The sequence below is a fragment of the Phoenix dactylifera genome, chromosome 8 (genome assembly GCF_051530095.1).
Source record: "Phoenix dactylifera cultivar Ajwa chromosome 8, Ajwa_hap1_PhDact_Kaust_v1.1, whole genome shotgun sequence".
NCBI lineage: Eukaryota > Viridiplantae > Streptophyta > Magnoliopsida > Arecales > Arecaceae > Phoenix > Phoenix dactylifera.
Window position 1 is genome coordinate 11,464,136 of NC_143197.1, and position 14,024 is coordinate 11,478,159.

General features: G+C 38.7%; 1 protein-coding gene across 1 annotated transcript; it reads left to right on the forward strand.

The window, feature by feature from the left end:
* The first annotated feature begins 8,403 nt into the window (after positions 1-8,403).
* On the forward strand, positions 8,404-9,929 carry LOC103700194 (F-box protein At5g07610-like). The gene is made up of 2 exons (XM_088702792.2): positions 8,404-9,410; positions 9,531-9,929. Exons 1-2 carry the CDS (start codon positions 8,425-8,427, stop codon positions 9,625-9,627), a joined length of 1,083 nt encoding a protein of 360 aa, XP_088558918.2. The 5' UTR covers positions 8,404-8,424; the 3' UTR covers positions 9,628-9,929.
* The last annotated feature ends 4,095 nt before the right edge of the window (positions 9,930-14,024 follow it).

Below are 14,024 nucleotides of genomic sequence, written 5' to 3' on the forward strand. Positions count from 1 at the left end.
GCCTATCACGGTGACTGAGTCTCCTTCCATAATGATGAAGGTGGCCTGCAGCACCTGTTGGGCATAACGAATGCCCGCCCATGCCATTCGCAACTCAGCTCCAGAAATAGTGGTGTCCAAAAGCTGACAGCCACCAACTGCAACCACTCGTGAGCGCGGGTCCCTAATTGTGCAGGAAGACTTTAAATAGTCTTTCAAGAATTCTTTTTTGGTGATCTAATGAAGTTATAGCCCGAACCACGAAAGCAAATTTTTTTATCACTCTTAGTCCAAATCCTATTTCTAATTAAGAAGTTACATCCAGCTAAAGTCAAAGAAGAGGAGAGAGAGAATTATATTTTAATTGTTTTGAGAAGTTTGGACCAAGACAACGATGCAAAAAATTATTTTTCATCAAATGATGTTGGTCACAACAATGTAGATATGGAGGTGGAGGATGTTGTGGTGACGTAGGAGTTGGAGACGCTAGAGATCTCCATCCATGCCATTTATGGTGCGCGAGCTTGGCAAACAATGAAGATACGAGGGTTGGAGATGCTAGAGATCTCCATCCATGCCATTTATGGTGCGCGAGCTTTGCAAACACTGAAGATACGTGTCAAAATAGCTCAATGCTAAATTATAATAGTCTTGGTAGATTTGGGTAGTACATAATTTTTTGAACACATTAGTTATATAATAAAGAGATCTTGAATACATATATAGGGTTATGGAACTTAAATAGTATATTTTGTTATTTTTTTTTGATAAGATCCTAAGTCGTTATAAATAGTATCGGAGTAGACCCAACAACTACTTAATTTCACTTTGGTTATACATTAAATAGAATTTTGATAAATCTTACCATTCTTTCTTTCCTTGCTTATCTCGACAATCATCTAAACCAAAGAAAGTGTGCCTCTCTAATCCTTAAATTTCTTTCTTTCTTTCTTCCTTCCTTCTTTTCTTCCCCAAAACCTTCTTCTTCCTTGTTTCCCCTTTCCTTCCTCTCCCCTACCTACCGGGTCAATAAATCAGCCAGCCACATGCTCCTCAATTTCTTTTTTTTTCCTCTCCTCGTTACTTCCTGTTTCTCACATACTAACCAAGTTGAGATCGTGCATGACTTCTCCGCACCCCGTGTGATCTCTCCTTTCATCCCTTCACACACACCATCTTATCTCTCTATCTCCAAGTGGACCTCTCCATGCGGACTTAAGTCTCTGTCTCTTTCCTCTCATGCTGGGCCAAATTTCTCTCCTCTTTCACTCTTTCATCTTATCCCCTAGCCTCCCCCATCTCTTTCTTTTTTTCTATTCTCTCCCCATGCGACCCCTGACTCCCTTCTTTCTTATTCCCTCTTCCACTCAAAAACCTTATGTTCTCTTTTCTTCCTCCCCTTCTCCTGCGTGCAAATATCCCGAAGCTCGCACCACCTCCTTCTTCTCTTCGTGCCATTTCTCTTTCCTCTCTCTCTTGCACCCCCAGGCAAGTTATTTTCTTCATCTCCATGTTCTCTCTCTTGTCTCTTTGGTCCATTCTCTCATCTCTCTATTTGTAAATGCATGATCTGACCCTTCTCTCTTAGATCAAAAGAGAGAAATAGTAATGTTGACCTTTTGATTATGGAATTAGTAATGTTGGAATCCTTATGATAGAATATTATAGATGCTCTAAACTTACCACTACCTATTCATTGTTGCTCGGAGAATTTGTTCTTAAAAGTAAAAATTTTCTAGCTAGGCCATGCACATTAGATGGGCTATGCCTGCACGGCTATTTGCCACGTCTGGCTTGAACTGATGGGTCGTGATGTGATACAATACCATTATGATCTTAGATAAAAGGGCGCTGCTGCCACAAATAAAGGATAGCCACCGCTTCAAAATGATGGCGCCACTATAAGCATCACCTCCACAACGAGTATTAATGCCACCATCTCTGGTGGTAATAGCACCATCACTATCATATCTTTAGAAGCTAGAAATTTTATTATAATTCTCTATTCTAATATAAATTTTCTGAAGTTTAGTAATTGTTCTGAACCTCCATGAGCGAGCATGTTTCACCTGCATGCAATGAAAAAAAATTATTTGCGACTATAACTTACAACGCTAGAGGAAAGCGTTAGTTTTGAGTGCTTTGAAATATCACGATGGTTTTTTTTTTTGGTACAATGGCTGCTCATACGGCTCTTGCGTAAATATAACCAATAGTGTCGAAAGAAAGAAGATGTGATGAGGGGGGAGAGAGAGGCTAAATGAAAAGGATATATGGATGAACAATCATTCACAACAAATAAAGTGAGCTACAAGCTTAAGTTATCTCATATATCAAATAGTTTAGTAATCACAATCTGTTATTTACTATCTACCACAGTCTATTTATACTAGTCTAAGCATTAATCATGCTCCAACTCTCAACCACCCAATTAAATACATTACAATTTTCAAATCTAAAATAAATATAAATACAACTTACTAGAAACACAACTTACTAAACACAAGTTACTAAAACACAACTTACTAGCTTCTTCTACACTACATCATCCTCCCTGGGTGAGAAAAAACTCAACCCTGAGTTGTCATTCGACTCTCCATAGTAAAATGTTAAATCTCGAACATTGAAAGTGGAATGAGTGTTGATGTTGGGAAGGAGCTCAACCTTGTAAGTATTATTATTGATCTTCTTGAGAATTCAACGGGGGCCAATCTTCCTTTCTTTGAGCTTGTTTAGGAACCCAAGGGAAACCGCTCTTTTTTCAAGAAAACCCACACAAGATCTCCCTCATTAAAAATTTTGTCTCGTCAATGAAGATTAGCAACTCTGTCATACTTCTCATTGCTTTCTTCAAGCTTTTTTCTTACTTCTTCATGAACTCTTGCCATTGAAGTAGCAAAATCTTCAACCTTCTTATTAGACAAGGATGGATTAGGCGTAGGTGCAAGATCAAGATAAGGTTGGAAAAGTCTTCCATACAATACTTCAAAAGGACTCATTCTGTTAGAACGGTTCACCACATAATTATAAGAAAATTCAGCTTGTGGAGGAGCCAAGTCCCATTGCTTAGGGCTTTTTGCCAACAAAGCTCTAAGCAAATTTCTCAAAGTCCTATTCACCACTTCGATCGGTTTGTCCATCCGTTTGAGGATGATAAGCGCTACTATAAAGCAAATTAGTGCCAATTCTTTTCTATAAACACTTCCAAAAATGACTGAGAAATTTGGCATCCCTATCTGAAACAATGGACTTAGGAACACCATGATGCTTCATAGCTTCATTGAAATAGAGATTGGCAATATATGAAGCATCCATAGTCTTCTTACATGCGATAAAATGAGCTATCTTAGAGAAGCGATCAACAACAACAAAGATGGAATCATTACCTCTTTGAGTTCTTGGCAAGCCAACCACAAAATCCATGCTCACATCTTCCCATGAAGCTTTAGGAATAGGAAGTGGAGTGTAATAACTGGTATTTTGAGCTTGGCCCTTGCAAGTTTGGCATACCCGACACCTCTTCATAAAGTGCACCATATCTCGATAGATTGTAGGCCAAAAATATTCTCTTAGAGAGCCTTAGGAATGCACAAACAATTTCCTTTAAAGAGAAAATTACTTTGGATGAAATAATCCTCATAGCATCTTTCTTTGCAAAGCTTCCCAAATGCCACCAAAATCTTCATCATCACTGTACATATTTTTGATTGAATTAAAACCCTCAAGTTGCACACACATAGAGTTGAGAAGAGCCATCTGTCTGCTAAGAGCATCCACCACCTTATTACAACTTCCACCTTTGTGTTTCAAAACAAAAGTATACTCTTGTAGGAAAGAAACTCATTTTGCATGTCTTCGATTCAAGGTTCCTTGGCTATTGATATATTTGAGTGCTTCATGATTCGAATTCAAAATGAACTCCCTTTGAATCAAATAAGAACGCCAAGTTCGAAGAGCTTGAACAATTGCATAGAATTCACATCATAGGTTGAATATCTTTCCATGGTTTCATTAAGCTTCTCGCTAAAGAAAGCAATGGGATGACCTTCTTGGCTAAGTACCCCGCCAATACCTATATGAGAGGCATCACAATCCACTTCAAAAATCTTCTCAAAGTCTGGTAAAGTAAGAACAGGAGCACTGGACAACTTCTCTTTTACTTGTTGAAAGCTCTTTTTGACTTCCCTTGTCCACTTGAAATCACTTTTCTTCATGCAATCTGTCATAAGGGCTGATATAGTGTGGAAATTCCTAATGAATCGATGATTGAATGAAGCCAATCCATAGAAACTTCTTAGCTCTTGCAGGCTTCCTGGTGTAGACCATTCTTGCACAGCCTTAATCTTCTCCCCATCTACTTGAATACCTATAGAAGTCAACACAAAGCCTAGAGAGGCTAGGCTATAGGTCATAAAAGAGCACCTTTTGAGGTTTACATAAAGTTTTTTACCTCTTAAAATGGTTAGAACAGCCTTCAAATGCTATATGTGCTCATCTTTGTTGTGACCATACACAAGAATATCATCAAAGTAAACAACAACAGTTTTACCAATAAAAGGCCAAAGGACTTGATTCATTATCCTCATGAAAGTACTTGGCGCATTTGTGAGATCAAATGGCATAACCATCCATTCATACAAGCCTTCTCTTGTCTTGAAAGCAGTCTTCCATTGATCAGTTGGCTTGATTCGAATTTGATAATAGCCATTCCTAAGATCAATCTTTGAAAACACTTTAGCACCCGCAAGCATATCAAACATATCATCAATTTGAGGAATAGAAAATCAGTATTTGATAGTAATGCGACTAATAGCGCGACTATCAATACACATCCTCCAGGACCCGTTCTTCTTTAGAGTTGGCAAGGCCGGAATCGCACAAGGACTCACACTTTCTCTAATATGTCCTTTCTTCAACAAATCCATAACTTGACAGTTCAACTCTTCATGTTCTTTAGGACTCATTCAGTAATAGGCTTTGTTAGGAAGAGTTGACCCGAGAACCAAGTCAATTTGATATTGAATGTCCCATAGAGGAGGAAGCCCATTAGGTAACTCATTGGGCATAACATCACCAAATTCTTTCAAGAGTGGTTCTAGCTTACTAGGAACACCTATGATCTTCTCCTTTTCTTTTGCAACCAACAAATAGACAACCCCATTTTCTTCACTTTCTTTTACAAATTTTGACATAGTGAGAAAATTACTACCCTTCTCTTGTAAAGATTTGGGAGCTTTTTCCTCTTTACATGGTAAAAGAACAATCTCAACCCTTCCCATTTTAAAGGTGTAAGTATTCTTACGCCCATCATAAATGGATAACCAAAATTTTCTGTAATATGCAGAGTAGTGAAAAATGTTAAGTCATGCATTGCTTCAGTACATTATTATTATGATGTACTATTGTTTAGATTGTTCTTTTAATGGGGCAAAAAAAAGGAAGAAGAAAATATTTGGAAAAGGCTGGTGTTCTTGCAGCATCAGAATAGGGAGTTAAATACACTACAACATTTTCCCTGTATCTGACTGTTCAGTCTAGAACACCTCCGTTTCTTTTGCTTTTTTGTTCTCACTACAATGAGTCTTTTGATGCTTGCTTTACCATGTTTGTCACCAGTATGTATTAAATTGTTTGAATCGACCACGTTTTTGCAGGAGGAATCTTGCTGAAACTCATTCGTTATCAGTAAATTTTTTTGTCTTCCATGTTTTATGTATTTGTGGCCATTATAGTTCTTTGACTGTCTAATTTGCGTATGGTAGTCGCATGTTCTAGTCTACTATCTGCCAAGAACTCCTCCATAAACCGGGACACATATCCCTGACTATTTCATGTATTATTGCTTTGGAACATGCGAGCAGTTGCTAGTTTTGAAGTATTTTGCTCACTGTTTCTTGTAATGCTATCATCATATTTGCCATGACTATTAATCCACTTCCACCTTTGTTGCATACAAAAACAGGTGAGATGCTTGCACCTGAAGATCACCATGGCCAAACCTTATCGCGGGTTCTAAGAAAAGACATGCAAAATCTGATGCTTGCTTAACCATACTTGGCTCGAACTGCTCGAGCTCTTTCTCCTATTATTAAGTCTTCTATGGTTAGCCAAAGGACATTAGAGATTTATGGGCAGCATGGAGGAGAAGAAGAATCAAAGGCAACATTAAAAAGGGTTGGGATCAGCTTGGTATGGCCATTTGTCGGCACATTTGGTTGGAAAGAAATTCTAGTCTTTCTTCATAAAAGAACTTCCATCAATGCAACCTTGCAGAAAGCGCTTCACTGTTTTATTCAATGGGAAAGCCTATGCTCAAGAAAGCTAAAAGACAGACGCCAAGCAATTCTGAATCTTCTTGGTTTCCTGTTGAGGAGGTAATATCCTGGTTGGTCTGTAGCTTTTTGTTCCTTGGTTGTTTTTGAGGTATTGTAATTCAACATCACTGCACCTTTGTATCCTCTGTTTATATTAATCTAACTGGGGGAAGCACTTCGTTTCCTCCATTTTCCTTCAAAAAAAAATGTCGTCTCTTCTCTCTGTCTCTGCTTAGTTTTGCAGTTTGAACTTTCTTTGGAGTGTTTTAAGTCGTCTATTAAGATTAGAGTTGTTGGGTAAACATTTCTTGCTATATGGAAGTTTTGTTTTTGATCGTATATGCAAGAACCTTAGTCGATGGGTCTGATTCAAATTCAGATATTGTTGTACCAGTTTGGTTTGCTGCCACCTTTAAATGATAAGCATAGCTAGTCTTTGACTTCTAGAATGGAGCTTCACCGTGGAGTGTGCCATTATTTTCGAAATGCATCTAACCTCGAAATTTTCATGTTACAATCCGTTGAGAGAAGTTCTTGTGCTGTACTTATGAGCTTCTAAGCAATGTAGAAGCCTAGAAATATGGAACTGAGGAAGAGGGAGTCGTGAGATTCGATCTTTCACAAAAATGCCAGATTTGATATGTACGCATATGATGTGTTGCGGGTGGTACATTGACTGGTAGATTTCTTTTTATTCTGCTTTTGTATTTCTGGAATCATAGCTATCAAATCTCTGCTTGAGCCTAATCAATTTCTTCATGCTGAGCTAAATCTGTATCTTCCTTGAACTGGACATTGCAGCGTTGCCATGTTTTAAAAACCAATGGTTTATCTGGATAGCCTGCAGTGATTTAAGCTGCTGCTTTCATTTTCTCAATACAAGTGGAGGCTCTGAGAAACTCAAGAGTAACCATGAGGAAACCTACAGCCTGTAGAGGGGGAGTGTAACTAGAATCAAATCACAATCTACAAGTCCTCAACCCTTCACCTGCTAACCATCAGCTGGGTGGTTAGCTTCTCTGAAAATTTAGCAGCTGTGAAAGGAACTCTGCAAGTGGCAATCATATCCCATATATCAAGAATCCTAGGGTGATAAATCTTGTGAGTGTTGTTATCTCTTCCCCATCTGCTGTGTCATTCAGTTGGGTGCATCTGCAGGGGATCAATGTCGGAAAGAAGAAAAAAGAAAATTCTCCAGATGGCATGTAACGTGCAAGCCACTAGTAGATGAACAATCCTTTTTTTTTTATATATCTCTCCTCCATCTCAATTTTATGAATGTTTTGCTGCAGTCCTTGTGAAAGTCTTTTCATTAACAAATGTGATATCCAGTAAAGAGGCACATTTTCTTTTGCCAAGCAATGAAATTGACTCTTTTGTTAGGCCACCGTAGCAGAGAACTTGAGATAGATGAGAATCAAAAAAGGTAAGCTTTCCTGCCTCCATATATGGAAGATCCATGTCAGACAACTTTTGCGAGCTTATAATAGAGATAGATGAGAATCAAAAGCTACACTTTCTGACACACCATATACCAAAAGATGTCCTAAGGCAATTTTGGTGAGCTCAAGTCTTTAGGCTGAGATAATTGCCTTCTATGCCGAGCAACCTGAGATGTCTACTAAAGCCAGAATAACATCAGTGCATTCATTACATATAGTTACTAAGTACATGTACTAGATTTAAACAACAAAACGATCTTTAGTTTTGATATATGCAAAGAAAGTACCTTATACACCCTTCAATCACGGATTAAAGCAAAACTGATACCTTGGTAGTTGATTTGCTTTTTCTTTTAGTAAGTAAGGATGCTTTCCAAAGGCTATACCGACCCCAAAGTTTCAAGAAGAATTAGGTACAGCCTTAGCAGAATTTTCTTCTTAGCAACCCAAATTTTTTCATGCTATCGGAGTGCAGGTGCGACTTAAGAAGGGAATCCATTAAGAGTTCAGACGTTGTGGCCCAAATGCTTAGCACCGAAGCAAGACAGGATCCATTCACACCTTTCCACTTTACAGCTATCCGTACCGTGAATCAATGTGCGAATTGGATGCATCCTAGTTGGACCATAAATCCCCCTTAATTTCGCTCCAAATATAAGAGTGACCCCTGGCCCCTCCCTTTCCCTACGATGCCCCGGTTTCTCGCATTCTTCTTTGCCAAGGAGAGGCAAAGGGAGAGGGAGAGAGTTAAACTAAAAGATAAGATGGATCATCCCAAGAAGCAATGCCCTGCGACCAGACTGCCTAACGATCTTGTCATTGAGATCCTGTCCATGCTGCCCGCCAAGTCCTTCCTCCGATTCAAATGCATCTCCAAATCATGGCTCGCTCTCGCTTCCGACCCCTCCAACGCCAAGAAGCTCCCTGCCACCGTCTCCAGCCTCTTCTTCCACGACACCCCCTATCTCACCCAGGGTGTCAAAATCCATCACATCAGCCTCTCACCATCCCACGATGCTAATGCCGTCGATGCCACCCTAAGTTTCCTGCCCCCCCACAAATCCCAGAAACTGATCTACTGCTGCAATGGCCTGCTTCTCTGCTGCTCCTGGGACGCCGCGATTCCTTTCCCCGAGGATGATGGCTTCTACTACTACGTCTGCAACCCTGCCACCAGGGAGTGGGCCGCCATCCCGACGCCGAAGAGAGGATCCCGTCCTCTAGCTTTGGCCTTCGATCCTCGCGTCTCTCGTCGCTACCATATCCTCCGCTACAACACCGATAGTTTCGAGTTCGAGATCTTTTCGTCCAAGAATGGTGAGTGGACCAGGAGCCAGTCTCGCTGGCCTGGTGTTACCGACTGCCAAGTCCAGCGTGGCGTTTTCTTCCATGGAATTTTCTACGTGATAAGCCTCGAGACCCACGCCATTGTGGGAATCGATCTCGAGCAAGGAAAGGTTGGGCGGACAATCGAAATGCCGGCATGTTGTATTAGAAAGTTTTGTCGAAAACTTGGATCGGATCGCATTGGACACTCCGGGGGTTCCTTGCATTATGCACTCGAAGATCATGACGACATAAAAGTATGGATTCTTGAGGACCATGAAGGTCGTGATGAATGGACGTTGAAGCATTGCATCAGCATCAAACCTTTGCTGGAGAAACATGGCATTGAGTACGTACCTTTTCCTTATCGCCGTCTCGACTATCTTGATATATTGGCAATTCATCCGGATGTGGATGTTGTCTTTCTTCGGGTGCAACGTGAGAAGATCATTTCTTACCACTTGAACAGTGGCAGATCGGAGGAGGTTTGCAGCATGGCTCATAAGTACATTCAAGGATGCTTTGTTTACTCGCCGTGCCTGCTGAATGGTTTATTAGGAAGGTGAGGGAGTCTATTTATTGTCGGGATGGACACGAGAAGAGGATTTTGACAAGAACTGTAAAAAGATTCTTTGTGGGCTGCAGTTGTCTTTGTGCTTTATATCCTCCTTTCATTTTCTAAATGAAGTGATGAAGTGATTGCGTTCAGCTTAATTCGTTTTTTTCTTTTTTATTTCAAGAAAATGCTTGCCTATTGACTTTATATCTGTGAAGACTCATGTTGGAGTGTGTTTAGTCCTACATCGATTATTGCTCGGTAGATTTTGAGTACTTATATAGGATCAAAAAATTCAAATAATACCTTCTAACTAGCCATTTTGGGTGAGGTCCTGAATTATTTCAAAATCGTATAAAAGTGGACCTAGCCCATAATCTATGTGAACTAGAAAATATTATAACATATATTTATTAGGGCTAACCGTGGGCCGATCGTGGTGCTTGTAATTAGATTTGAACCATTAGCCTGACGAGGGCGCCGAGGCTTAACGGGGAGTGTGTATAAGATCAAGAAACTCGAATAAGACCTTCCGACTAGCTATTTTGAGTCTACGTAAGGAAGGTAATTAAAAAAGAAAAAAGATGAGTTCTTCTTTCTTTTATTACTTAGGAAACATCCACCTTCTCCTATTTTTCTTCTTTATCCCTTTTATTTTCTGCTACAGAAAATAAGTTAAAGTGAAAAAAATAAGGTTAAGTACTTAAGATTTTAACTCATCCAATAGAATAGTAGCACTTTCTTACAGTCAAGTTATTGACTGCAATTTTAATAAAATTCTGTGGGCTGCTTCTCTGCTAAAGAATCTTATTTGTTTGCGGTATATCCCTAATAATATGTGTTATGGTTAATGTGCTGTCAAATTAAATTGTATTTAATGTTTACCATAGTTACTTTTGTTAACTAGAGTCAAAGTATGATTAGAATGAGCGGCTAAGATTGCAAGACCTGGAGAGCAAGTTGTATTTTGGAAATGAAAAGAACTTAAAGAGGCATGAGAGTGCTGTAGGAAAAAAAATAAAGAAAAGAAATAGTTGAATAGAGTGGTTGCCTCTCTTCCCCTATTTTTTCCCCTATTTTGCTGCATATATCCCAGATTTTTCAGCAACTACTTGATCCTTTATTGTGCTAGTTTGTTTGAGTTTAATTCTGCCTTTACTGTGTTATAAGTGCTGGTGTGTCCAACCAACATATTTGGTATTAGAGCTTGGTTGAAAGAAGTGTTTAAGGCAGAAATTTGAAGAAGAAAAAGAAAATTTTAAAGGAGAAAAATGGCCAGCATAAGTAGCGTAAATTGGAGCAGTGTACATGTTCCTATTTTTTCAGATGAGAACAATGATTTCTGGGGTATAAAGATGAAAACCTTATTTGTCTTCATAGATTTGTGGGTGATAGTAGAATCTGGTTATGAAATCTCAGAATCTTTCTCAAATCTAACCGAAGCCCAAAAAAAGGAGTTGCAGAAAAACAAGAGTAAAGATGCAAGAGATCTTGGAATAATAGAAAGGAGAGTTTCAAAAGCTATTTGCCCAAGAATCATGGGAGCAAAGACAAAGACAGCAAAAGAAGCATGGGAGACACTGCAAGAAGAGTTCCAAGGAGATAAAAAGGTAAGAGCCATCAAACTCCAATCTCTTAGAAGAGATTTTGAAAATATGAGAATGAAAGAAAATGAAAGTGTGAAAGATTACTCAACCAGATTGTTGGAGTTAGTAAACCAAATAAAAGTTTATAATGAAGAAATGTCTGATTGTAAACTTGTGGAGAAGATACTAATTAGTCTACCAGAAAAATTTGACTCCATGGTTGCTGTTATTGAAGAAACTAAAGACCTCTCTAAATTGAGTGTTCAAGAGCTGTTAGGTTCTTTAAAATCTCATGAGCAAAGGCTGGAACGACAATTCGAGAAGCCAATAGAGAGTGTTTTTTTAATCTAAGCTGAATATTAGATCAATTTTTTTTTAAAAAAAAATCAACGGCTCATGATCAAAGTAGGGGAGACTCATTTAGAGGACGTAGACAAGGAAGAGGAGGCAGAAATTATAGAGGAAGAGATAGAGGCAGAAGTAATTTTGATAAAAGATTTGGTGGAGAAGGTTCTTCACAAAGATGTAATGTGTGCAACAAAACTAGCCATCTTGAGAAGGATTGCTGGTTTAAAGGAAAGCCTCAATGTTATAATCGCAAGAAGTTCGGCCATTTGCAAAACGATTGTCGATTCAAGAATGAGCAGCAAGCAAAGTTTACAGAAGAAAAAGAAGAAGGAAAGAGTGAAGGAAATTTATTCTACCTGAACAAAAGAATGATGTGTGGTTTCTTGACAGTGCCTGCAACAATCATATGACACCAGAAAAATGAATTTTTCTGAATATGGATGTTTCATATAATTCCAAGATGAAGATAGGAAATGGTGCAGTAGTAGAAGTGAAGGGAAAAGACAGCATTGGAGTCCAAACAAAGAAGGATAGAAAGGTTATTCGTGATGTGTTATTTATTCCAGAGTTAAACCAAAATCTACCGAGTGTTAGAAAGCTTTTGAAGCATGGTTATAGTCTACACTTTGAAGGCAATGGTTGCATAATTTTTGACCAAGAAAGAGAAAAATTGGTTGTGGCTGAAGTTAAAATGAGTCTTACAGAAGTTTTCCACTCACTTTCAATTATAGTAGAGGTGTTGCTTTGAAAGCTAATATGCTTGATGAATCATGGTTGTGGCATAGAAGATTTGGCCACTTGAATTTCCAAAACCTCAAGCTGTTGTACAAGAAAAATATGGTGCAAAGACTGCCTATGATTGAAGAGAAAAGTGAAGTTTGTGAAGGTTGTGCCATGGGGAAGCATCATCGCCAATCTTTTCTAAAAGGAGTGGCATGGAGAGCAAAAAAGGTGCTAAAACTGGTGCATACAAACGTGTGTGGGCCTATGCACACTCCTTCTTACTTTAAAAACAGGTATTTCATACTCTTTATCGATGATTATAGTCGTATTACTTGGGTTTACGTCATGAGAAAAAAATCTGAAGTATTTGACATCTTTAAGAAGTTTAAATGTCTTGTTGAGAAGCAAAGTGGTCGTCCTATAAAATTTCTGCGAAGTGACAGAGGAAAGGAGTGCACTTCGAATGAATTTCAAAAATTCTGTGAAGATGAAGGCATGGAAAGATAGCTTACACTTGGCTACACTCTGCAGCAAAATGGAGTATTCGGGAGGAAGAACTAAACTAATGGAAATGGCCAAGTCTATGATTCATGAAACTAGTTTACCAAAGAATTTTTAGGCTGAAGCTGTGTGTCCAGTAGTTTATTTAATAAACAGGTGTCCTACGAAGGCAGTGTGGGATCAAACGCCATTTGAAGCTTGGAGTGGCAGAAAACCATTAGTAAACACTTCAAAGTGTTTGGTTGTTCTGTTATGCTCAAATTCCAAAAGAGAAAAGATACAAGTTGGATGAGGCTAGTGAGAAATGCATCCTTATTGGCTACAGCTTAATGTCAAAAGGCTATAGGCTATACAGTTTGAAGACCAACAACATAGTCATTAGCAGGGATGTAATATTTGATGAGAAAGCTAAATGGAATTGGGAGCAAGGCAAAGTTGAAGAGCAACTTGTTCCGGTGACTATTCCACAGCAAAGTGCAGTTCAAGAAGATCAAAGTAATGATGGAAACTCTCAACCTTCAAGTTCATCTTCACCACCATCATCACCAAGCTTACCATCAGCCCCAAGCTCAAGTTTATCATCACCAAGCTCAACTCTGGTAAAATTGAGAAATTTGAGTGATGTATATGCAAGATGCAATTTTTGTGTTGTGGAACTAGAAAATTTTGAAGGGGTAGTTAAAGAAGAAAATTAGAAGAAAGCTATGGAAGAAGAAATTGAAGTGATTGAGTAAAACAATACATGGGAGCTTGCTGATCGCCCTGAAGACAAAGAAGTTATCAATGTGAAGTGGGTTTACAAGGTAAAATTCAATACAAATGGTTATGTTCAGAAAAACAAAGCAAGGCTGTTTGCAAAGGGCTATTCACAGCAGCCTGGTATTAACCTTCAATAAACATTTGCGTCGGTAGCTCGTCTTGATACTATGAGAGCACTTATTTCTTTGGAACACAAAAAAGTTGGTTGTTATACCAACTTGATGTAAAATCAGCTTTTCTTAATGGGGAGTTGAAAGAAAACGTTTATGTTGAGCAACCTCAAGGATTTGTTATTGAAGGCCAGGAAGAAAAAGTGTACAAGCTGAAGAAAGCACTCTATGGGCTGAAACAAGTACCTAGAGCATGGTATAATGAAATTGACAGCTACTTCAATTAACAAGGCTTTGAGAAAAGAAAAAGTGAGCCTACTTTGTATGTCAAAAATCAAGGTACGGCTAATATTCTTATTTTTGCTCTTTATGTTGATGAT